The 26,424-nt window shown below is 42.7% G+C and overlaps 1 protein-coding gene across 1 annotated transcript in view; it reads left to right on the top strand.

The window, feature by feature from the left end:
- The first annotated feature begins 9,757 nt into the window (after positions 1-9,757).
- Positions 9,758-26,424, top strand: part of LOC123515556 — a 1,160,229-nt gene continuing 1,143,562 nt past the window's right edge. The window contains exon 1 of the mRNA XM_045274292.1: positions 9,758-10,602. Within this exon, the coding sequence (XP_045130227.1) occupies positions 10,528-10,602 (75 nt within the window). The 5' untranslated portion in view covers positions 9,758-10,527. The remainder of the gene's footprint in view (positions 10,603-26,424) is intronic.

Below are 26,424 nucleotides of genomic sequence, written 5' to 3'. Positions count from 1 at the left end.
TCACTGATCTACCGAGAAGCGCCACGTTCACACACGATCCGCTGCACACCTCACTTGTTTCCCTGCTTCGAACACTGTATGCTGCTCCTGTGAAGGTTCTCTCTCTCTCTCTCTCTCTCTCTCTCTCTCTCTCTCTCTCTCTCTCTCTCTCTCTCTCTCTCTCTCTCTCTCTCTCTCTCTCTCTCTCTCTCTCTCTCTCTCTCTCTCTCTCTCTCTCTCTCTCTCTCTCTCTCTCTCTCTCTCTCTCTCTCTCTCTCTCTCTCTCTCTCTCTCTCTCTCTCTCTCTCTCTCTCTCTCTCTCTCCCTCTCTCTCTCTCTCTCTCTCTCTCTCTCTCTCTCTCTCTCTCTCTCTCTCTCTCTCTCTCTCTCTCTCTCTCTCTCTCTCTCTCTCTCTCTCTCTCTCTCTCTCTCTCTCTCTCTCTCTCTCTCTCTCTCTCTCTCTCTCTCTCTCTCTCTCTCTCTCTCTCTGCGAGGGACATGAAGTCGTGCACGTGTTACTTGTCTGTAATGGCAGAGTGTCAAAAGTACACATCGGGTGTCGGGTTGAATCATTTAGTTAAGGCGATCGTTCCCAAACTATCTTACCTGACGCCCCTTAGTTGTGCCTCCATTGGACCCGCAAGTCCCTACACCCTTTTTTGTATCTATATGAAATGATATATTTTTGTTGTATTTGTATCTTAGCATTGTTTTAGAAGACATATTTCAGCTTGTATTACAACGAAAGAAACAAATGACTGATACAATTATCCTCTGCACATATGTATGTAAGGGCAGATACTTGTTCCTGGAGTGATTCCATTATTCTTAGTAAACAATGATTTCTGACCACATAACTTCACGCCTCTCTTGTATCCTCCTCACGCCCGCAGTTTGGCAACCACTTAATTAAGCAAAGGATCGTGATCACATTTGTACCTTGTGTGACCGCCATGCAGTGTGGTGAGTGAAGGGCACGCGTCAGTAGTAGGTGTACAGCCGCATGGTGTAGAGGAAGGAATGCTCCATCGCTGTCAGTCACGCCCTACATGCCACGATGTCTGCGTTGGTGCAAAGCAGTGATTGGAGAGAGAGATGGCAGGAGGGAGTCAGGGGGGAGGGAAGGAGAAGACGAGAGTGGAGAGGAGGGAGGTAGCTGAGTGATACACGTCATAACATCGTCACGGAACACCTCCCCTGTTTGAACGTCTGCTCAGCTCTTGACAACTTTCCCTTGAAAGCCAAGACCCAATGCCAGTCACATGGGAGGTGTTTGGGAGAGGCAGATATGCACAGTGAGGAATGTGTTCAGTGTTACTTGATCAGCATGGTGGACAGCTAGATGACCAAGATTTGAGAACCTTCTTAGTGAAAGCTGAGAACATAGTTAATGATTGTCTTCTAACTGTGGATCATTTAGATTCCCCAGACAATCCTACACCCCTAACACCAAATAACTTGCTAACCATGAAGACAAAGGTGGTACTGCCTCCCCCAAGCATATTAGTTAAGGAGGATTCATACTGTACAAAGAGGTGGCGCAGAGCAAAATACCTGGCCAATCAGTTCAGGTCCAGATGGAAAAGACAATATGTACAATCCGTACAACTTAGAAATAAGTGGATAACTCCAAAAAGAAGCCTCAGTGTAGATGATATAGTTATTATAAAGCACCACAATGTAGCAAGAAACGAGTGGCAACTAGGCAAAATAACAGAAGGTCATGTTGATGCTGATGGGCTTGTAAGAAAGGTTAAGGTGGTGGTGTCAGATTGTAATATTGACAACAAGGGAAACTATCAGTCGCCAGTTTGCATTAGTGTACCATGAATATGCACATTTTCTATGGATGGGTTGACGTCCGGCATGAGAGAACTGGGAGTCACCTATGACTATCAGTCTTTTGTGTGACACTTGAGCAATGTTGTTTTTATCTCTAACACGATAAAATCAATATTAATTTCCCAATACAATGTTGACACCTTTTCACCTTGCATTCTCTACCTGCCTGCCACCACTCCTCACCTTGCACTCTGTCTGCTGCCTGTCACAGATGTGGTCCTGGTTACTTTTACGACCTGGGCGAGGCCTCCATCGGACCCACCGCCAAACCCGAACAAAGAGTGTGAGACTCACAGCTCACAGGCGAAAGTTGATACCCCGCCCCCCTCCTCCTTGACTTCTCTTTTGACACACAACCTGCACACATGACTCAGCAATAAGTTGACTTGATACTAGGGGTGTCCCAGCGACCACTTCTCTAACTTGACGTGAAAGTTAGCTGTGTTAGTGTAGAAAACGAGCATTTTTTTTGGGGGGAGGAGGGCAGCGGGGTGTTCGTGTGCATCAAATACATTGCGCCCGCGGCGGTCGCCCACGTTGTCCATAGCAAAAACCGTCCCTGGCCTGTCATGTAACCAGCTCTGATCTATCAGCATTCTGAATCTATCTTAACTCTTGATTTTATCCCTAGTGCCACATGGTAAGATACAACTGCCACTCAAGTGTTCTATTGCCACATAACGAAATAAACAGCTTCATCTGTCACAACAACGAACTAAATGTCAAACAAAACATCTCGTTATTAGGTGTTTGGGTGATGAAAATGCAACACCCACGAGGGACTGGAACCCTGCCATGTATTTGCAATGGGGAAGTGTTTCCATGATGGCGGCGCCTTTGTAATTCCTTGAGCAATGTTTTCTTTGTTTGTTTTACTTATTGGCGTGGTTAGTTGCAGTGTGGTGAGGAGTGAGCGGCGTGGTGATGTTTGTATTTCCTTTGTGTTCCTTTGTGCACGACGGTCTTCTCTTCTCTCGCAGGAACAAGTGAATTATAGTCCCTCTTTTATTCTTTATCTTCAGGTAAGAGACTGGCGGCTGGACACTGGTTCACTCACCTCTCCTGTGTAAGTACAGCTTCTTGTTACGTACATACATACAAACATACATACACACATACATAAAGCTTTTGAAAATTAAATCAAATAAATACATAGATAGATGGATACATATATACATACATACATACATATAGCTTTAGATTATCACAAACATTCATACAGTTTTTGAAAATTGGATTACTTACATACATACATACACACACAGAGACATACAAACATTTATCTATAAAAAATAAGTATACATGCATACATACAATTACCGTTATGATTGATGTTCAAGTCGTTTTGTGCACATACATACATGACAAGGAAGAAGAGAAGGAAAAAGAAGAGGAGGAGGAGGAGGAGGAGGAGGAGCAGGAGGAGGAAGCGGAACTGAGAGGAGAGAAGGAGGAGGAGGAAAGAAGGAGAAATAGGAGGTACTGAGGAGGAGAGGAGGAGGAGGAGGAGGAGGAGGAGGAAGGAGGAGGAGAGGAGGAGGAGGAGGAGGAGGAGGAGGAGGAGGAGGAGGAGGAGGAGGAGGAGGAAGGAGGAGGAGGAGGAGGAGGAGGAAATATTATAAAATGTTGAGGTGTTGCGTACATTGAAGTTTTGAAGTAGTGACTCAAGCTCGTTATGTTTCGTTTTTTTTAAACAATTTTCGTGTTTTCTTTGAATTATTGATTACTGAAATGCATCCTACTGGTCTCTCTCTCTCTCTCTCTCTCTCTCTCTCTCTCTCTCTCTCTCTCTCTCTCTCTCTCTCTCTCTCTCTCTCTCTCTCTCTCTCTCTCTCTCTCTCTCTCTCTCTCTCTCTCTCTCTCTCTCTCTCTCTGTGTGTCTGTGTGTGTGTGTGTGTGTGTGTGTGTGTGTGTGTGTGTGTGTCTGTCTCTCTCTCTCTCTCTCTCTCTCTCTCAACTTGCCACACGTCTGTCAAATCAACTCTAATATCACACCAACGTTAAGTTTCCGGTATATGTGATCATTTAATCCCTTCAGTAGTGGGACGCACTTGTGTTTGGGTGCGGTTAGACCATTTATTCACATTAGGAAGGGATTATGAAGATCAAAAGATTAATGGCCAGAGTCTTCATTGTTTTGATCCGTACATAAGTTTCTGAAGCTGTATAAAATCACCAAACAGTAAGCAGAATGAATATGGAAACGCGTCATGGCACTGAAGGGGTTAATCTTACTAACTCATGGAAAAGATTTAAACATCAAATTTTTTGGGCACACTTTCTTTTCCTGGTGATGGTTTTCAATATCAAAGGACAGTAATTAGAATGCACGTTACATGACAAACATATTCCTATTATAGTGCACTACATGAGTAAGGACTGTGATTAATAAAAAGCCTGCAAGGAATACATATCATAGAGTAGATTCCATGAGAGTAGTGCAAGGTTAATAATGGAACTTCCTTGTGGTGGATCCGTTCAAGGTGGCCACTGTGCATCACTCGTGTCATGAGTGTTGATATGCTAGCTACAAGTTGATCTGAGCGCTGTTCACTGTCTATGCTTCACTGTTCGGGTTTATGGCGTGTTTCGTGGGACTCATTGTATCTTTGAGGTCAGGTCAAGTGGAGGTCGGGAAGCTTGGCCTTTGTAGCGTGTCTTCCCTCATGTTGTTTCGTATCTTTCTATTCTGCTCTGTTCGACAAGTCCTTCCGCTGACTTTCTCTCTTCTTCCATGTTTGATACACTGTTTCCTTCTTCTCTTGTATCTTTAGACTGTCAAAAGTTACGGATGTGTTGTTTCTATGTATGTACTTCTCGTAGCCTTGTCAGACCTACTCCTGCTGTCTCCACCAGCACACTGGCTCACTCTACCAAGCTGAGTAAAACCTTGAAAAGAAAGGCTCCTCTGTTTCCCTCTGGCCAAGCCGGCCCATGACAACCTCCACTTTATTCTCTCCTACGTGTTCTTTCGTCGCACCATCACCCGTATGCCTCATTATCTGGTGAACAAAATCAAAATACCGATCCAATATCAAACGAATGATGTTTTTTTTAGCTTCAAATACGTCGTGCCAACATTTCACACGAGTCATTGGTTTCTTGATGTATGACTGTGTTCATTAAGCGTTGGTTATTAATGTCTTACGAGAAGGGAAGAAAGTGCTTCACATACTGGAGATTTTATCGTTTATCGCAGATGTAGAAAGTTAGAAATATTGAATGACATTTACATTTTTCAAGGTGGGAATGTTTGTAGTCGCCTGACAACATGGCAACACTGAGGCACCATGGTTAGTCAGATCTGTGTTCTCTTTGTGTTCTGAACAATGTTTTATTTCTTAGAGTGTCTTTGTAGTTCTTGTGTGGAGTATAAATGTTGTGACAGGCTGCAACTGGTGTCTTGCGTTGGTGATTCACGAAGAAAGGGAGGCAAGGTAAGAATGGAGAGGCTCAGGTTCAGGTTCAAGTGATGGTGCGGAGGGAGACTCGCCTTTGTAACAAAACTCCCTCTTGTATTTGTCTCATGCACGTACAGGGCTGTCTTGTAGTTTGTTATTGTCCTATTTTCTATTTTGTTTTATTTTGCCAAACGTACAAGTAACTTTGAGCGGTGTTTCATACCGGGACGGCCAAGTGTAGTACGTGTGATGGCTTCTTTCAGCCTCCTTTCTTTTCTCATGTTCTTATGCTCTTATGTTTGTTTCCTCACCTCCTCTCAAGTAACGAGGTCGACAAAGCTGGAAATGAGCACAACAAAGGACACTTTTCTACGATCAGTTTTACGCCCGTATTCACAAACGCCTTCACCTCTCACTACGACAACTCTCACTACGACAACTCTTCCAAGGCCACAGAGACGACTAGCCGGGTTTTCAAGTTAGTTTTTCCTTTTAATAAACTAGAAATCTTGCCAATCTATCATCAGAACCATAAAAGTACTCTTAAGAACACGAGTGTCTTCAACTGGAGCCTTTGGAAGGAAGTGATGGTGGGAGAGAAAAGCGTTTCAGAATACTATATAGTTAGGACGAAGGTCGGGAGGCGAGAGTGAGGTGGCGTGGCTGTCTGGCAGAGGAGAGATGAGTGTGTGGGCAGGAGAATGCTGGAGATGGATCTACCAGACAGGAGAGAGAGAGAGAGAGAGAGAGAGAGAGAGAGAGAGAGAGAGAGAGAGAGAGAGAGAGAGAGAGAGACTGTGCATGCAGTGAATGATGACTCGCGGGTGATGGGCGTGACAAGACAAAGGAATAAAGAAGAGGTGATGCGCTGTACCAACTCGACGGACACTAAGCCAGGGAAGGAGTATTAATTCTGCAGTACTCCCAATTAAGCTCCGAAAGGTCAATGTATTACCTGCATGCTCTGTTGTTGATCGGCAAGTTTGCTTGTTTATTTTCTTATATTTTTTCCTTTGTTGAATAAATATAGATAACTGTTTCACATTAATTTTCATGTAATTCCTGTAATGGCACTCAAGACTAATTGTTAGGTCTGTGTACAAAATGTGTATAAAGTTATTGCGTTGTTAATGTATTTGATTGTGAGTGTGTGTGTGTGTGTGTGTGTGTGTGTGTGTGTGTGTGTGTGTGTGTGTGGCAGTGAGCGTGACATTGTGGTGGTGGTGTGTCCCGCGGGGTAACGCTGCGACATATTGTTTGGCACCATATTCGCTTACAACGTTTGTTTTGTGTTGTTTGTGTTTGATTGTGTTAGTTGTGCAGCTCAGGAAAGATAAGTTATCCTGCTCTTCTTTTGTGTGTGTGTCCGTCATGATGATCGTTTGCAGTGTTACCAAAGGGAGACCAAAAAGGGCAGTGATGTAATTTAGGTCATCATTGCTTTGAGTTGCAGAACAAATAAGTCTGTATGATATCAGTCGTGGTAAGTAAGTGGATATTGATTTGTGGTGAGATGCCCTTCCAAACCTACGCAGTTCATCGAGTCAAAGATCACAACATTTTGACTCGCCTGGTGTTCTAAGGTGTACATTCTGAAACACTTGTGACCGCACCTCCACTACTTTACAAAGGCTGTACTTGAAGTGACGCAGGTTTTTAAGAGTGTAGTTATGGTCTGAGTACGAGATTAACGTGTCTACATTATGAATAGGAGAAAGACTCTTGAGAACCTGAACAACCATCTCCGTTTGACGTCTACAACAAAATTCTAAAGACATCTACCAAGACCCTCATTCTTACCTGCTCTGGACCTTCGCGTAGCCAACCAGGAATTAGAATTACAGAATAGGAACCTCCGAGTGGTGATGGAAGGAAGAAGGAAGGCCAACGAGAAAACTAGATGGAAATAGCATCAGAACTTCTGTGAGAGAGAGAGAGAGAGAGAGAGAGAGAGAGTGGGATGCTGGGAATGGAAGGAAGGGCGGTGCGTACTAGTGGTGGTGGTGGTGGTGGCGGCGTGGTAGGAGCGGGAAGTGGAGGCAGCTTGGCGGGGACTCAGATTGGCTGGGCAGTGAACGCTGTGTGGACGTACCGAGCTGCTCTCTTCTCTCCTCTCGCCGCCGGTCCGTGCGTGTTTCTCTCACTTTGCTTCTCCGCCCTACGATAAGAATATACGTAGACTTATTGCTCTCCTGACGCGTCATTTGTATATATTAATTGTGAATATTTCGCTACTTTAATTGAACCCAACAATGCGAAAACAAATAACGAAATGAGAAGTAAAGAAAACAAGTACTTTGAGATGTTTGTTCCTTTATGCACAGTTTTGCCTTCCTGAGGTATCATGTGTAGATAACTGTTAGCAGTCACTGTCTGATACGGCTGAACGATGCGGAAACAGCTTAAAAGAGAAAAGAGAGAGAAAATGTACTTTGGAAATGCCTGAAACAAGTATTTACACATCTATTTCTAGAAGCCACTTATTTTAAAGTAGTGATCGTCATATTAGGTTCAAAACAATGCCATTTTTTTCCAGTGCTAAGCATAACAATTGAATGGTTTGTGTCAAATGAGTGACAATTATAACACCATGAAAATACGAGGATTGTATTTGATATGAGTCTTTTTTTCTACAATCTCTTAAATATTAGGAGGAATTGTCAGTGGTAGTCGTTTTTTAATTTGGATACATCAATACTTTTCAGTGATTAGCGTAATAGCTGTGGTATTGGTGGTCGTGTTAAATGACTGACCAATTTGACACCATTCAGTTCACTAATAAATGACCTCTTCGTTTTTCAAGCTTGTTATGTAAATGAGGCGCCAGTGTTAATTAATCGGTACAGCAACACACGTGACTCGGAATGGGAATGTGTTTTTGTGCAGGGACTCATGGAATGTTTACGATTGTCAGGACTTTCTCGATGAAATGTTTAGACGCGTTGTGATTCCCATTCTATAAAAGAGCGAAAAAAAAAACGCTACCTTGTATTGTGTGACCAAGAGGATAGATTGTCAGGAGCCAAGGGACGAAATGCCTTAGAGTTGTGATTCCCGCCAGGTGGAGGAGAGGGGGAGAGAACATTGTCATCGCCTTTGTATTGTGATCACGTGGATGAGCAGAGGACGCGTCAGCCACGAGGGATTTCAGTGGTGGTTGTGCGGCGCGGATGTGCGTTGCTCTCTTGTCTCTCCCCTTGTTCCCCCTCCTTGCCTCGATTATTAGACTAACAAACCAACTCTAACAAACCAACATTATTTCCTGCAATAGTGCAAGTTATTGTCTGTTATGATTACATTCTAAACAGATTGTTACTCTCTTGTCTCCTTGTCTCGACTTCCTTCCTTGCCTCGACTATTAGAGACCAAACCAACATTATTTTCTTCAATCGTGGAAGTTATTGTCTGTCATGGTAACATTCTTAAAAAGATACTTCTTCTCTTGTCTTGACTTCCTTCCTTGCCTCGATTGTTAGGAAACTAAACTAGTGTTAATTCTTGTACAAGTAGTAATGACTATCATTCATTTAAAAATAATCTTTCTTCTCTTGTCTCCGCGTCTTACTTCCCTTCTTTCTGAGATTATAAAGAAACCAAACCAGTGTTATTTTTTCACGGTTGGATTTTTTTTTTTATTTAAGAGAGGAGGACTGGTTGGTTATTTTGATATATCACGTAACACTTGAGCAAGACAGTTGATGGTTATTTTGTTGTGATGGGTGGGGTTTCAAGAGGGAGCGCAGCCCTTGCCAGGAAGTTATTAGGTAAGATTAACGTTGGCAGCCTCACGCAATAGTCTGTGTGTAATAACCGTAACGTAATAACCTCCTGTGGGTGCATCTGTGCCACAGTGGAAGCCGAAGTAGCTACAACAGTCTTTGGAATTCTTACATGAATTTAAGCGTGACAGTTATCCTATCCAGTAGCAACAATGATGAACAGTATTGGTTTGGTCGTCCTGCATCTTAATAATGACAAATATCCTCATTAATAGTATCAATAATTAGCAATATTGTTTGGTGGTTCTGCCTCTCATCCCTTCTAATCCTCTCATGGGCTGCAATAAAAGTTCAACATTCATTATTTCATTGCTCTTAAAGTTACTCTCCTGACTTTTACACTGGTGTGAGAGTTACGTTCTGTTATCGAGAGCTTCTTGTAGTAAGTCCTAGGTGTCATTTCCTTTACGTATGGCCGGAGAACAAGTGCCTGACCAAGACTCACAATGTTTCGTAGCTCAGCTATGAGTATTAAGCGTTCGTGATCCACAAGGAGAGTCTGTAAGGCATAAAGAACTTGAACTTATGACAAATTACCTTCCTGTTGTAATAGTAGTTCATATTCGTAGTCCTTAATACACAGTCCCCATTGTCTTGCGTGTCTGATTTATGAGCATTAAGAGCAAATGAATCATAAGGCGAAGTTGTAAGACATGTAGAGATTAGACCTCCATCGGATTATCTTCTTACAGAAATACTGCATGTCCTTGAATGTCATATGCGGTACCTATTCAATGCTACATAGTGATTCATAAGTCTGATCTGTAGCAAGACTCAAAGAAGAGTGACGAATTTACCTTGTGAGTGAATTGATGCATCGGTTTCAATTCTTACTTCTTCTTTGTGAAAGGTTTGAAAGGTTCATGCAAAAGTGGTAAAACAAGCTGTGGCGCTGATCTACTACCTTGCCTTTGTTTGTGTGTGGTTTGACAGACGCTGAGACGAGAAAATTAAGTGGTGCTGGTTAACTAATACTCTGAGTGGTTTGCCAGTGAGGTGAAAAAAAAAAGTTGCCGTGTTTTACGAGTTACTGATGCACTTTACTTTATCTGTGAGTTTCGATCGAAGGTGATGAAAATTTGTGATGCTTTACTCACTGATTTATTTCCAAGTGTTCGTTCGCAGTGGTGAAGACAGCTTCCGGTGCTTTACTTTTCTTTAATGGTTGGACTTTATCTATGAGTGTTTCTTTCTAAGGTAGTGAAAAAAAAAGGATCGTGGTGTTTTACTGACGCATTGCTTTATGTATCCCTGGTTAATGGTGCTTTAGTGAAATCTGTCTTTTATCTCTGAGTGTTCCGTTCTAAAGCAGTGAAAACAAACATTTATTTCCTGAGTGCTTTATCCGCGGCGGTGGAAACAAGTCGTGGTGCTTTACCAAGTGGTCTAACCGTGCTGGTGAAAACGAGAAGAGTTTGTGGTGGTGCGAACGATTTGTGGTCCTATACTGTTAACGCTGTAGAGGCCAAGAGTGAGCGTAACCTTTGTCAGTAAGAGAGAATAGAAAACACACGTAGTCAGTCACCATGTCTCGTCGGTTCCTCCTATTCTGGAAGACCAAAGCCAAGACTAAGAAGAGGACACAGCTGGACGACTCCCCTGTAAGTACCAACGGGCTGAATGTTAAGTGTTGATCTCGAGAAGTACATGGAGGAGGGACTGAACTTGGAAGAGAATAGGAGAGCATATATCGAGGGTAACATAGGCCAGATTCTCAAGCTTGGTATTCAGGATAGGATAAGAAATATTGTATCCAGGCTTGATAGATTTTGGTGAATGAATGGAAAGGAGTGAGTATTTAGGTTGAAAGTACTGAGTCATCAAGGAGCATTAAAAGATTAAGCAGATTTATGGATAAGGGTGATAGTTGAGAATAGGTAGGGATTTTCATACAAAGACTGCCACGTGTAGGCATGATGGTTTGTTGTAGCTTCTCTTATGTTGTTGTGCATGAACCAGGCTGGGCAGATCAAGTGGGAGCGTCCATATTTAGAAACGCTTACCTTCTCTCTTCGCTATCATTTTCAGAGACCATAAAGCTAATTTGCCGAGTTGTAAAGATTATTTTTCCTGTTAATGCAGAAAACTTATTAACATGTCACTAGAATTACAGAAACATCCTTAAAAAAGCCCGTGTCACTTCAAGTAGAGCCCTTTGAAAATAGTGAAGGTGCTGTGAGGCGCGGAAGTGTTTCAGACTATAGGGCTTAGTTCTGAGGGGCTTAATTAGTCACAGAAGAACAACAACCTTCGTTAAGGAGAAAGTAAGACGCTTGTATATATGGAACAGGACTGGCCGAGGTTTTATTCCAGCCGACTGTACGAGATCAAGGGATGGTATTAATTAGTGTGGGATTTTGCTGACTGGGAGACTTACCGAATTCATAAATGTCTCAATGTTTTTTTTTCCAGTTTTTTTCCTTAATTGGCATACACGCAATTTAATTATTCTGCTTAAAAGTTATAAGAGGATGTCCATAAAGGCTTGCCAGTGATATTTGTGTTTTGGTTGGGGAGAAAAATAAGAACATAGGAACATAAAGAAAGAGGAAAACAAAGCTACCGAATTCTATCTAACATCACCATCCATAATTTTATCTAATCTTCTTTTAAAGCTCCCTATTGACTCAACACTGACTACATGGTCAGTTTCTCCCCATTTATTTCCTAAACCTGATTTTCTCAAGCTTAAACCCATTATTTCTGGCTTTGTCCCCTCTACTGATCTTAAGAACTTTCTGATTTTTTTTATTCTTGTTTCTTTTTATGAGAGTCTCACCAAGAGTTAAGCATTTTGAGTATTTCCCATCTATTCTATAAACACAAGTGGTAATTCTTCGTATGTATTTCTGGAGGTTAGCTTTTATTTCTTTATAGAAGGAAACGAGAAATAATTTTTGTTGTAGTTGGTGTAAACAAATAGAAACAGCATAAAATAAATCACGACCATTACGTTGAATCAATGGATGAATTGGAGAATAAAGAAAGTTGTCATTAGAATTATTATGAAACGGAGGACGCATCTTGTAAGTCTGCCCAGAACTGTTGCCAGAAATGTGAGGTTGTAAGTTAAAGAAAATAAATAGAACTCTGGTAACAATTAATGACAAGAAAAGAAAATTCAATAACTTTTACTTAAAACTATTACTAAGAAAAATTGAGACTAATTTATTTCGAAAAAGAAAAAAAAACGATCAAACAAAAGAGAGAGAGAGAGAGAGAGAGAGAGAGAGAGAGAGAGAGAGAGAGAGAGAGAGAGAGAGAGAAAATATTAGGAAAAAGATGACAACATGAAATCTTAGTAACAGTTTCGAGTAGTGAAGAGCAACACAGTAAGAGACGGTGGAGGGGAAGCTGGGTCCTCATTCCTTATTATGTCTCCTCAACACGGCCTAGAGGAAGTCAATGAGGTAGTCAAGTGTTCAAGGTTTTCATAATTCCAGTCTTAGCTGAACCTCTTCATTACTTCACAGTTTCACTCTTCACTGCGTCACTCATATACTTCATTTCTTATTGTACATCCTCCTCCTTATGTTATAAAATCTACTCTTTTTTTCTATGCTATCCTTTCTTGTAGATGCTTATAAGGATTTCATACATTGGGTTTAGTGCTGTGGATTGTTACGAGGACAACGAGTATTCTGTGACATCGGTTTGGGAGCACACTCTTGAGAACTAGACTGATCATGGTGTGGTGTTGCGAAGGTAAATGACGTCTATAAAATTGCTTTCATGATTGCAGTGATGGTTTAGCAAGTATTCTGCTTCATCGGTAAGAAAATCATCCATGGAAACACGTCTAGTTGTCTCCGAAACCATTATTTTTTTTTTTTTTGTATTTATACCATATGGGTTTCTCACGGGAATTTTTGGTTACCTCCTATCTCAAAGCCCACCTGCTAGGAAACCGTTGTCCTGAGTGAGGAAGCCCAACCTACACTCTGACCGTGGACAGGATTCGAACCCGTGCGCTTGGAGACCCCTCGGACCCCAAAGCACGCAAGTAGTTCATGAGAAGCTGCATTTTTTTCTTTTTTGTTTTTAATAAGAATAGCGATCATAGTTATATCTCGACTAATTTTTAAGGCAACCTAACACTCTTAATGTTTTTCTAAGGTGATTTCGTGATTCCAGAGAAAGAATGGCATGAACTAACACGTCTAATTATCACCGTGGCTTCTGACAACAATCCCTTGAAACCTGCGATTTGACTTTTTTATAAGAGGCAACCTGTCTTTTGGCTAATTATTTCCAATCTTTTAGGGAACTTGCATTTTAATTTTTTTTTTGTTGCCTTTTGCGAGTTTCCTCTTGCATAACAAAAAAAAAAAAATTGAAGCTTTTTTTCTCTTCTTTTTTGGCGAGAGCGTAGCAAGGATTCTGCACCACCAATAGGAAAAACCCATTAAAAACACGAATAACCATCTCAGTGGCCTTTGAAAATAGTCCTTGTGTGAGTTACAAGCCTTCAAGAACACTAGCCTTTGTGCGAAAGTTTAACACAGATTCTGCATTGCCACCGGGAAAAAACACCCTTGAGAACCAGACTAAAAATATCTGTGGCTTTGAAAATAGTTATCATATTCCAAACCTTAAAAAAAGCCGTGGAGTTTGTGTCAGAAGGACCGGGGTAGCGCGAGGCCTGAGGGAAAGCAAGGGTAGGGTCGTGTGCTATTGGGTCTGAGCAGGTGAACAAATAGAGGCTTAGAGGAGGAATTAAACTGTGAATTGTGTGACTCGCAATTTAGACAATGGGAAATGAGAGTGAGGAAGGAACACGCGTGACTCAAATGAATGGCGCTATTAACAAGAGAGGAATTATAATAGATTGGATTACAGGTTATTTGAATAAAAGGCAATTAAAGTAATATGAATAAATATATGGGAAAAAATGTCCAATTTGGTCTTATTAGAGGAAAAGAAAGGAAATTTAAAGGGATGTTATTTAGGGGGGAAAATTATAATAAATATGACTAACTAAGAGAGAGAGAGAGAGAGAGAGAGAGAGAGAGAGAGAGAGAGAGAGAGAGAGAGAGAGAGAGAGGGGGGGGATTGTCACTGCCTTCCGCATCAATTAATCTTGTACTTGTTGAGTGGAAATGGAGTCGATGGCTTGAGTACTGTAGGGGCTGTGTTGCTGCTCAGGGTAGTGAGTGGGTGCTGTGTCTGTAAATTAGTAGTAGTAGTAGTAGTAGTGGTAGTGGTAGTATTAGCAGTGGCAGTAGCAATGGCAGCAATAGCAGCAGCAGCAGCAGCAGCAGCAGCAGTGCAGCAGTAGCAGCAGCAGTGGCAGCAGCAGCAGCAGTGGCAGCAGCAGCAGCAGCAGTGATAGTGGCAGCAGCAGCAGCAGCAGCAGCAGCAGCAGTGGCAGTGCAGCAGCAGCAGCAGCAGCAGCAGCAGCAGTAGCAGCAGCAGCAGCAGCAGTGGCAGTAGCAGCAGCAGCAGCAGCAGCAGCAGCAGCAGCAGCAGCAGCAGCAGCAGCAGCAGCAGCAGCAGCAGCAGCAGCAGCAGCAGCAGCAGCAGCAGCAGCAGCAGCAGCAGCAGCAGCAGCAGCAGCAGCAGCAGCAGCAGCAGCAGCAGCAGCAGCAGCAGCAGCAGCAGCAGCAGCAGCAGCAGCAGCAGCAGCAGCAGCAGCAGCAGCAGCAGCAGCAGCAGCAGCAGCAGCAGCAGCAGCAGCAGCAGCAGCAGCAGCAGCAGCAGCAGCAGCAGCAGCAGCAGCAGCAGCAGCAGCAGCAGCAGCAGCAGCAGCAGCAGCAGCAGCAGCAGCAGCAGCAGCAGCAGCAGCAGCAGCAGCAGCAGCAGCAGCAGCAGCAGCAGCAGCAGCAGCAGCAGCAGCAGCAGCAGCAGCAGCAGCAGCAGCAGCAGCAGCAGCAGCAGCAGCAGCAGCAGCAGCAGCAGCAGCAGCAGCAGCAGCAGCAGCAGCAGCAGCAGCAGCAGCAGCAGCAGCAGCAGCAGCAGCAGCAGCAGCAGCAGCAGCAGCAGCAGCAGCAGCAGCAGCAGCAGCAGCAGCAGCAGCAGCAGCAGCAGCAGCAGCAGCAGCAGCAGCAGCAGCAGCAGCAGCAGCAGCAGCAGCAGCAGCAGCAGCAGCAGCAGCAGCAGCAGCAGCAGCAGCAGCAGCAGCAGCAGCAGCAGCAGCAGCAGCAGCAGCAGCAGCAGCAGCAGCAGCAGCAGCAGCAGCAGCAGCAGCAATAGCAGCAGCAGCAGCAGCAGCAGCAGCAGCAGCAGCAGCAGCAGCAGCAGCAGCAGCAGCAGCAGCAGCAGCAGCAGCAGCAGCAGCAGCAGCAATAGCAGCAGCAGCAGCAGCAGCAGCAGCAGCAGCAGCAGCAGCAGCAGCAGCAGCAGCAGCAGCAGCAGCAGCAGCAGCAGCAGCAGCAGCAGCAGCAGCAGTTGCAGCAGCAGCAGCAGCAGCAGCAGCAGCAGCAGCAGCAGCAGCAGCAGCAGTGGTTGCAGCAGCAGCAGCAGCAGCAGCAGCAGCAGCAGCAGCAGCAGCAGCAGCAGCAGCAGCAGCAGCAGCAGCAGCAGCAGCAGCAGCAGCAGCAGCAGCAGCAGCAGCAGCGCAGCAGCAGCAGCAGCAGCAGCAGCAGCAGCAGCAGCAGCAGCAGCAGCAGCAGCAGTTGCAGCAGCAGCAGCAGCAGCAGCAGCAGCAGCAGCAGTTGTGCAGCAGCAGCAGCAGCAGCAGCAGCAGCAGCAGCAGCAGCAGCAGCAGCAGCAGCAGCAGCAGCAGCAGCAGCAGCAGCAGCAGCAGCAGCAGCAGCAGCAGCAGCAGCAGCAGCAGCAGCAGCAGCAGCAGCAGCAGCAGCAGCAGCAGCAGCAGCAGCAGCAGCAGCAGCAGCAGCAGCAGCAGCAGCAGCAGCAGCAGCAGCAGCAGCAGCAGCAGCAGCAGCAGCAGCAGCAGCAGCAGCAGCAGCAGCAGCAGCAGCAGCAGTGAGCAGCAACAGCAGCAGCAGCAGCAGCAGCAGCAGCAGCAGCAGCAGCAGCAGCAGCAGCAGCAGCAGCAGCAGCAGCAGCAGCAGCAGCAGCAGCAGCAGCAGCAGCAGCAGCAGCAGCAGCAGCAGCAGCAGCAGCAGCAGCAGCAGCAGCAGCAGCAGCAGCAGCAGCAGCAGCAGCAGCAGCAGCAGCAGCAGCAGCAGCAGCAGCAGCAGCAGCAGCAGCAGCAGCAGCAGCAGCAGCAGCAGCAGCAGCAGCAGCAGCAGCAGCAGCAGCAGCAGCAGCAGCAGCAGCAGCAGCAGCAGCAGCAGCAGCAGCAGCAGCAGCAGCAGCAGCAGCAGCAGCAGCAGCAGCAGCAGCAGCAGCAGCAGCAGCAGCAGCAGCAGCAGCAGCAGCAGCAGCAGCAGTTGCAGCAGCAGCAGCAGCAGCAGCAGCAGCAGCAGCAGCAGCAGCAGCAGCAGCAGCAGCAGCAGCAGCAGTTGCAGCAGCAGCAGCAGCAGCAGCAGCAGCAGCAGCAGCAGCAGCAGCAGCAGCAGTTGTTGTTGGCAGCAGTTGTTGTTGTTGTTGTTGTTGCAGCAGCAGCAGCAGCAGCAGCAGCAGCAGCAGCAGCAGCAGCAGCAGCAGCAGCAGCAGCAGCAGCAGCAGCAGCAGCAGCAGCAGCAGCAGTTGCAGCAGTTGTTGTTGTTGTTGCAGCAGTAGCAGCAGCAGCAGCAGCAGCAGCAGCAGCAGCAGCAGCAGCAGCAGCAGCAGCAGCAGTTGCAGCAGCAGCAGCAGCAGCAGCAGCAGCAGCAGCAGCAGCAGCAGCAGCAGCAGCAGCAGCAGTAGCAGCAGCAGCAGCAGCAGTAGCAGCAGCAGCAGCAGCAGCAGCAGCAGCAGCAGCAGCAGTAGCAGTAGCAGCAGCAGCAGCAGCAGCAGCAGCAGCAGCAGCAGCAGTAGCAGCAGTTAGCAGCAGCAGTAGCAGCAGCAGTAGTAGCAGTAGTGTAGTAGTAGTAGTAGCAGTAGTAGTAGCAGTAGCAGTAGTAGCAGCAGCAGTAGTAGTAGTAGCAGTAGCAGCAGTAGTAGTAGTAGTAGCAGCAGCAGTAGTAGTAGTAGCAGCAGTAGTAGTAGTAGTAGTTGCAGCAGTAGCAGTAGTAGAAGTAGTAGTAGTGTAGAATTTTAGTAAAAGTAGTAAAATATGTATGAAAGGGAAGAACCAGTAGAGAAGAGGACAGTTTCTCCACAAAACACACGTACTTTGCCCACTATCACAGCTAGCCATGCATGAATACACTTAATATTCTAATGCTGTGTGTGTGTGTGTGTGTGTGTGTGTGTGTGTGTGTGTGTGTGTGTGTGTGTCGTTGGTGGTTTTTCTATTATTACTGCTGCTCCAGGTACACCGCTGATGGCTCACTCTGCTATGCTCTTTTGCCTCTTATAGCCTCTTTTCAGGAAACTCGCTGGAGTCTAGATCGAGAAATGAATACACGTTATGCTTTCCCGTTTTGTTTCCATTCTCTTTGATCTTGTGCCTTTACCTTTATTCCATATTTTTCTTCTACATTTCTACTAGTTTTGTGTGGTAGTTTTGCCTTGTATGTTCCATCTTATTTTGTACTAGGATAAGGCATACGATAAATACGAGAGGCTGTAAGAAGCCATCAGACTCCACATAAGTCAGCTTCATTCATCCTGTCACCCTCATCCACAAATATATCTAGTTCTCATATTCATTCTGCTTACTATTTGGTGATTTTATACAGCGTGTGGAATTTAAAATAGTGAAGACTCTTGCCATTAATCTTTTGGCTCTTCCTAATGTCAATAAAACCGTGTAACCATATCCAAAACTCAAGGTAAAAATACATCCCAGTACTGAAGGGGATAAAGTCCTCTAATGACTCTGCACTGACAACTTGGTTATAGAGTATATTCCAATCACCTACCACTATTTTAGAAGAAATTCCATCCTATATTTTTTTTTTTCACATTTAAGGTTATGTTTCAACTTTTTTTTTAATGTCATCCTGATCACTGGCCATAGGAATCCTGCTTCTTAGATCCTCTGAACCACCTGAGGACCTCCCCTCCTGATGTGCGCCTCTCAAAGGACATATATATTGAAGGAAATTAGTGAGTAACTGAATGCATTAACTTTAGCCGTTTTTATTACAATTGATGCTCGTGGTTTTGAAGTAAATTATTGAGGATGTTCCGAATGATTTATGAGAATTTACTGAGGTCACGTTTTTTTTTTTTTTGTCAATACCAGTGCCGATTATGGCATTTATTTATTTATTTGTCTATCTATATAATCATGTGTTCATCTATTTATTATATATATCTAAGGACATTGGTCAGGACATTGGTCAAGGTTAACAACATAATAAAGGAAAGGCACATTGAAGGTACATACCAGCTCTTACAACGCTCAGCTAAATTAATTAAACAAAAAAACATCTAAAATTTGAGAGTTGTTCTGAAAGTTCCCTCTTGACACAATCCAAGTCAAAGTTATGAGGTAATAGATAAGCAAACACGGATTTGTAAAATTTAGTGGTAGAAGGAAAGCAAGATCGATGATACTGGTTAGGTTTGCATTATGTAGGTGAACAGAATAGGGGTTCAAGTGCTTCTGTGACACTGAAAATAGTGAATGGTGGAGTGCCATGCATAGGTGTCATGTTATGCGTAAACGTCATTAATTATTGCCATTATCGATAAAATAAAAGAAAAAAAGACCAATACTGACATTTGTATAGAATCCAGTACACACATTTTGCTATTTTATGATCAGGGTGAAGTGTTTGTATCACTGAAAACTCTCCCATCTCCCATCACTGTGTCATTAACGGTGGCAGTACCGATGCGATCATGGACTGTGATTCTTGTGTGTTTTTATGGTTACCGAGTTGAAGTAAGCATATCTCTTCGAAAACTGTAAATAGTAGGAGTCCTGTAAAGGTACCGCTAGCTTATCATTACCAGTAACAATAATGGTGAAAACTGTGATAAGTATGTGATAATGATACTTGTGTTACAATCAGTATTGGTATTATCTGTTGTTTTCATGATTAAGCTGAAGTATGTCATTTATATTATTTTGAATACCATATGGTGCGTATATGTATCATTGTCATTAATATATTTTGCCACTACTGTTAACAAAATATCGATGAAAATACCGATATGAATACATACTTGATGTTATTTTTCTTATTTTTCACCACCTCGAATCGTCTATCTTTGTAATTACCGGTACTTATTGGTAATGAAGCACCAAAGCACACTTTTTTGCCTCCACTACTTATGATAAACTCAATACTTACCAATACTGAGGCTGAGACTGCCAATTGTTTACATGTTCATCACTTCGACTTTTGAAGGGACTCGTAGTAATTTATAGTTAGATATCAATAGCACTTCTTTTGTCAATACTTCTAGATATACTAAGTCAGAGTGAAATATTTATACCAATACTGATGCAAAAACTGTATATGCTTCATCATCTTCATCTTCACTCCGAACTATTCATATATAAGTAATTTCTTTTATTGTCAGTGTCCCGGTATCACTAACGCTAATACTGTGTCAGACTTAATACTTTTTCGATACTTTACTTTTGTTTACATCGCATCATTCTGAACTGTTGTACTTTTTATTGAACAACCCTGCATGACATCAACAGCTTCAACAACAAATCATCATTTACACGTGATCCTGAATAGCACTGGATTGGCATTTCAGCTTTAGGATAATATCTTTATAATGAAGGGATTGAAAATATAACCTGCAATTAATTCTGTCCAATCATTCCTTTAATGAATAATGAACAATTCTACGAAGTTTGTGAAATGTACCTATAGTATTCAGTAGGTTAACACAGTCTGTCAGCACTATATGACCTCATTGCATATCTTCAAACGTGATGAACGTGTAGAGAGGGAAAGAAAGGGAAATAAATGAATTGTCAGATAGACTGGTGGAGTGATAGATGACTGGAACAAACTCAGTGATCAGGTTGTTAGTATCGAGTTGAGAGGCCAGCGTGCCATTAGAAGCAGAATCACATGTACTATCGACTCGTATGTAACAAACCGAGAAATGTTAGGAGTTGATATTGGAAGTTGACAGGGCACTTGTATTCAGTGTGGTGTTGGAGGGTGTTTCGTGGTGGTGTGTGGCGACGCTCGTTCATTGGTTATGGAGGTATTTTAGTGGTAATGGAGATTAATATAAGGAAGTAAGGAAGGTTACATAAAAAGGCATCAGACTTACACGTGGTCATTCCTCTGTAGAAAATACCTATTTATTACCGCCTATCATCCATTCCTACTTATTACCGCCTATCATCCATACCTACTTATTACCGCCTATCATCCATACCTACTTATTACCGCCTATCATCCATACCTACTTATTACCGCCTATCATCCATACCTACTTATTACCGCCTATCATCCATACCTACTTATTACCGCCTATCATCCATACCTACTTATCACCGCCTATCATCCATACCTACTTATTACCGCCTATCATCCGTACCTACTTATTACCGCCTATCATCCATACCTACTTATTACCGCCTACCATCCATACCTACTTATTACCGCCTATCATCCATACCTACTTATTACCGCCTATCATCCATACTTACTTATTACCGCCTACCATCCATACCTACTTATTACCGCCTATCATCCATACCTACTTATTACCGCCTACCATCCGTACCTACTTATTACCGCCTATCATCCATACCTACTTATTACCGCCTACCATCCATACCTACTTATTACCGCCTATCATCCATACCTACTTATTACGGATGAATAAGTATGATAAGTTCGCCTCGTACTACATCAATTCCTTCTCTCTTCGTGTGTGTAAATATTTGGGTCTTCTCCAAGCACTTCTCATAACCCAAGTGCTCTCACCCGTTCCTTATCCTACATATTACCGGTTATCATCCTCATCCATACTGTTGTCGAATCTTCTTATAGGTTAAGTTAGGTTAGCTTAGGTTAGCTCATTGTGACTCCTCCTCATGCATACATCTATCTAATTTGGTTTTAGGTTAGGTTAGGCTAGCTTAGGTTAGCTTATTGTGACTTCTCCTCATGCATACATATAACTTATTTTCTTTTAGGTTAGGTTAGCTCATTGTGACTCCTCCTTATCCATACATCTGTCGAATTTTGCGTTAAGTTAGGATAAGTTAGCTCATTATGACACGTCACTAACAGCTTCACTATCGAGTCCAATTCATTCATGATCACTATTTGAGAACTAATTCTTTCTTATCCATGTTTTAAACCAAACTATTCCAAGTTCGAAACAATTTTTTTTATCTCTCCTGATTACTGGCAATGAAGACTTTGCTAACGTCACGCTTGTTATATCCTCCTGTACCACTTAAAGATTTATAGATTGGTTATCGCCGTGGTACAGTGGAACCATGCGCACTTTGGGGTCCGAGGGGTCTCCAAGCACACGGGTTCAAATCCTGTCCGCGGTCCGAGTGTAGGTTGGACTTCCTCACTTGGGGCAACGGTTTCCTAGCGGATGGGCTTTGAGATAGGAGTTACCCCAAAAAAGTATCTCCTTTAACCGATAAATTCCCGTGAAAAGCCCACATGGTATAAAAAAAAAATGTTTATCCATAGACTGCCATTTAGAGGTCTGGGGATTTTTGGAACTCTGTCATCGCATCTTGTTTTTTTTTTTTTTACACATTCACTGTTGTTCGTGTTGCTCTAATCAACATTCTAAAGATACGCATGTTCACATTTTTTTTTCATTTTTGTTACTCATTTTTTTCTTTTTGAACACGGAATAACATCCGCAAGGAGTCTGTTTTGTTTTTTTCCCTTTATTTGTCAACATTTCTCGATGAGGTTCAAAATGGCTCTCTCACGATGTTTTTTCTTCTCTTAATTGTCAACTTTTGTCTCCGGGACCAAATGGAGTTTACATGGATGCAGGTATGGCATTTTCTTCTTTTTATTTTTTTTCCTCCTCTAATTGCCAACTTTTTTGAAGTGACATGAAGCAACACGCTCGCGGAGCCTATTTCTTCCTGAACTGTCAACTTTTCTCCAGGGAAACAGCTGGAGTTTATACGGATGCAAGTGGAACCTTTTATGCAGAAGTTTGTGCCCGCTTGCTTGGGGAGTTTGCACGTCATAACCTGCACGCTAGACTGACTTTGTTGAATCTCCTTCAAAGGCCGCGCCACTCACACAGCGTCCGCCTTTGATATTCCAGTTTCTGGGTCTCGTAGGACTTTCCTCTTTTCATGCAGAGCTGGTTTTCTTGATTATTTTCAAACATGCATTCAAGTTCCTGCCTATAGAAAGTGGTCTTGTAAAGTTTAGTCCAGAGACCGCTCTCACAAATGGTTTAGGTGACTTATCTCGAGAGGCTGTGGTGGAAAGGCTTGAAGGTTTTAAAAAGCGTGTTTCTAGGTGTTCACAGGAATTCAACAACAGAATAACAGAGTCTGTTTGGTCAAATGTAATAATTTCCATAGTATAGAGTTTAGGGTTTTCAAATGCATGTTCTTAATAATTTTCACGATTTTTTTAATAGTTTAATAACGTTTAACAACGAAAGAATCCGAGAAATCATCTCCGGTTTTTTTTAAATGTGTGTAGTCAGAAGTTTCATCTGAAGTGAATGTTTTCAGGTGTCTTTATGATTGCAATAAGATTAACACACATGATGGACATCTCTCAGAACACGACTAACCATCACCATGATCGATAGCTGGAGCAAAAAGTTGTATGGTTTTTAAGGCAAAATTTTCAATTCCTTCACGACTTTGGTAAAAATTTAACAAATATTCCTCATAATCAGTGAAAAAATATATCCTTCAAAATTCTATTAGTTATGTGTGGTCTTCAGAAATTTGTGTAGGGAAAGTAAAAGATTTTTAGGCGAGTAGTTTCAAGTGTATTTGCGATTTATGTAATAGTTAACAAAGACATTATGCAGTTAATGAAAAAAGACAAAAAACTCATCGTTGAGAACACGAATAATTCTCTGTGGCCTTTGAAAGAAGCGGTCATTGATACTGTTACTGAATATCCTCTACTCCTGTTTTAATGAGTGGTTGGAGTCAGCCATGCACAACAACGCACAGCACACTCTGCTTGTTGTTGAAGAGTGAACTTTCTTGCACTTCAAACAGGGAAGAAATAGAATTTGTGCTCACTAAAACTCTTAAATAACTCCATGGAGAATTATAATCACTAAACAATAAAGAAAGTAATATTCCACTATTCCTATTATTCATTATAAAATAGCAAAAAATAATTAAGGACCTATTTCGGAAATATTTTGGTGTTGTATTGTAACTATTTTTCAGTACTCTTTGGTGTGAGTTACTGGCATTTTTAAGGGTCTCTTATGATTTTAGTGATAGTTTAACTTGAATTCTTCATTGGTCGTTGTAAGCATAATTATGAAAGTCTGACTTGAAATGTGTGCTTTGGAAAATTGTCTTCATAAATGATTAATATCTATTTATTTATCTGTCTTTATTTCTATACCTGTATATTTATCTATCAATGTAGTGCTCTCCTCCTGTCTCTCTATTCATTTATTTGTCCGTCTATCAATATTTTTAGTGTATGTATGATTGTCTGTGTTTGTACGTATGCATTAATTTGTTTATTACTGTGTTCATCTACCCGCCCCTCCCTCCTTCCCTGCCTACCTTCCCTTCAGTGTTCACCGTTTATATATTCATCACATTCAGTTTCTCTCCTCCTCCTCCATTACCTTCCTACCTCGCCACATACTTCCCTATTCCTTACCTTAAGTCTGTCTATCATTCCTCTCCTCCATTTATTTATCTCCTTCCCTATGTCCTCCTTCTTACTTATCAACCTAATTACCTATTTGTATCAATTTGCCTGTCAAGTTATGTCCCTCCTTACTTTCCTCCTTCCTTTCCTCTCTTCCTCTTTCCGTATCTATCAACATATCTAGCTGTTAATATTTTCATCTATTTTCTTACTTCCTCCCTCCCTCTCCCCTTCATTCTCTACGTATCTCCCTATCTATCTATTACCTGGGGTTTGTTTGTCTATCATTCTGCTCATCTGTCTGTCTATATACATATCTATCTATCTATCTCCCTTACTATCTACCTCCTTATCTATCATCTGAGGTCCGTCTATGATTCTGCTTATCTATCTTTATTCTCTCTCCCTTCGTCCGTGCCTCTCTATGTATCTATCGCCTTAAGTCGCCGCACGTCGGATTCCGGGCAGCGCGTGGCTGATTGCTTCTCTCAACGGCATTCCAAAAACCTGTGGCAGCGGCTGGTGAGGCGCGGAGACCTGGCCCGCATCGATCACTCTTCTTGACCACTTCACCGCCGCCCTGCTCAGATTAACCCTCGTATTGATGCTTACTTCATCTCTTACTGTCCTTCTTTTCATGGTTGCTGCTTCTCTTAACTTGATAATTGCATGTGTTACAGTTCAGTTAACTTAAACACTTACTTTGACGTCTTGTTCACCCTTTGCTGTTGTCTCTGCTCTCATGGTCATTGCTTCTCTCAACTTCATAATTGCGTGTACTCTTGCTCTCTCGTTTTGACTCCTGGTTCATTTCTTACCGTCTTCTCTGCTGTCACGGGTACTGCTGTCGAACTTGATAATTACATGAATTCTTACTCAAATAAGTTAGTCACTCACTTTGACATTTAGTTCATCCCTCTCTGCCTTCTCCTTTTACAGTTATTGCTCTTTTGACTTGACAATTACATGTATCCTTTCTTAGTTAACTCTTTCATTGCTAGTGACACTTTCATTGCTATCTTCTTTTAATCACAAATCTTTCTTGATATATTTTTTTCAACACTTAAATGAGTATTATACTTGCTGGACAATGGAAAATGTATTGTTTTAATCTCTTCTCATGATGTTTGAAGAGATTTACGTACCACAGGAGGTAGTTTGTGAATTGTATGTACATCGCAACAAAAAGATTAATTCTAACTCTAACACTGATATCCAGTTCACCCCTTACTTTGCTCCCATGTTTTTTTTATTACTGTTCAGCTTAACTTTATAATTGTTTGTATTCTCCCCGCAGTAGTTTCGTTATGAGAGTTTCCACTGGTTTGAAGTCAGTATTGAGCCATTAGGAAGTCTTAGTCATGTCACTGCTCCTCTTAACTTGACAATTGCATACATTCACCTCCAATGGCCTAGCAGTACACGAGTTTCTCCCGGTATCATATGAGTGCCCAATCACTAGCGAGTATCATCTCCCTCACTGCTCCTCTTAACTCGATTATAAGCTCAGTTTTCTCTAGTAGTTGGGCAGTACAACAGTTTCTATTTGGTCTCATGGCAGTGCATAGAGTGGTCTTAGCTTGTCACTGTTATGCTTGTCCCTTGCTAACATTCAGAACACTGTGATAAGAATTGTTGGCATATACGCAAAATTGAGAAAAAAAATATATTAGGAAGTTGACTTTATCTAGTGTGCAATGTTCAGAAATTTGTGACTTGTAAGAGAAGGAGTTAAAAAGAAGACAAGGATAGGATTGAGAAGCTGAAATAGGCAAGATGTGTTATAGAGGGACTGCCACGTGTAGGATTCATGACGTCTTGCAGCTTCCTTTATTTTCTCATGTCCTTGTGTTCTTGTCTATTCATCTTATGTTTTTTTTTAGGAAGAATTAAACTACTATCATCGATCTCTAGCCGCTTCCCTTGGTAAATAACCCTTCACAGCTAAAATTATACTTGGCGCTGGTCAGACCACATCTTGACTATGTGGTACAATTTTGGTCCCCACATTATAGGAATGATATAGATGTACTGGAATCAGGGCAAAGGAGGATGTCTGAAAAGGTTCAGGGGATGAGTGAAGAAACTCAATTGGCATCTCTTAGAGAGACAAAAGTTAAGATGGGACCTGATAGAAGTATTTAAGTGGCGTAGGGGTTAAGACAAAGAGAACATGAGCGGAGTTCTTAGGATCAGTAGCGGGGACAGAATCGAAAATAATTGGTTTAAGCTTTACAAGAGAAATGGGAAGAGTGTTTGATGAGTGGAGCGGACTCAGTGGTCATGTAGTTAGTGCCGAGTCAATGGGGAGCTTTAAAAGAAGATTAGATAAATTTATGGATGGAGATGATAGATGGAATTAGATAGCTTTGTTCATACAGGAGTTGCCACGTGTAGGCGTGACAGCCTCTTGCAGCTTCCCCTTTTTCTTATGTTCTTATTTACCACGTTTCTCTTCCTACTAAATAATCTAGCACATTGATCTACCCAACTATTCATCACACTTTATCTCTCACCTGTGGTCCTGAAGTATTCAAGAGAGGATAATTAGACAGCTCTGCCACGAAACAGTCTTTACTCTTCCTCTCCTTGAAACACTTGCGCTGTCTGCTTGTCAAGGGGAAGGTGATCAAGTGGTTCCTTTCCATAATTCTGTTTGCAGCTCTCGTCTGGTTGCCTCCCGTGTTGAGAGAGGTTAAATAA

This window comes from Portunus trituberculatus, chromosome 39 (genome assembly GCF_017591435.1).
Source record: "Portunus trituberculatus isolate SZX2019 chromosome 39, ASM1759143v1, whole genome shotgun sequence".
In the NCBI taxonomy this organism is placed as follows: domain Eukaryota; kingdom Metazoa; phylum Arthropoda; class Malacostraca; order Decapoda; family Portunidae; genus Portunus; species Portunus trituberculatus.
The sequence above is the reverse complement of the archived record's forward strand: the minus strand, read 5'-3'. Positions and strand labels throughout refer to the sequence as shown.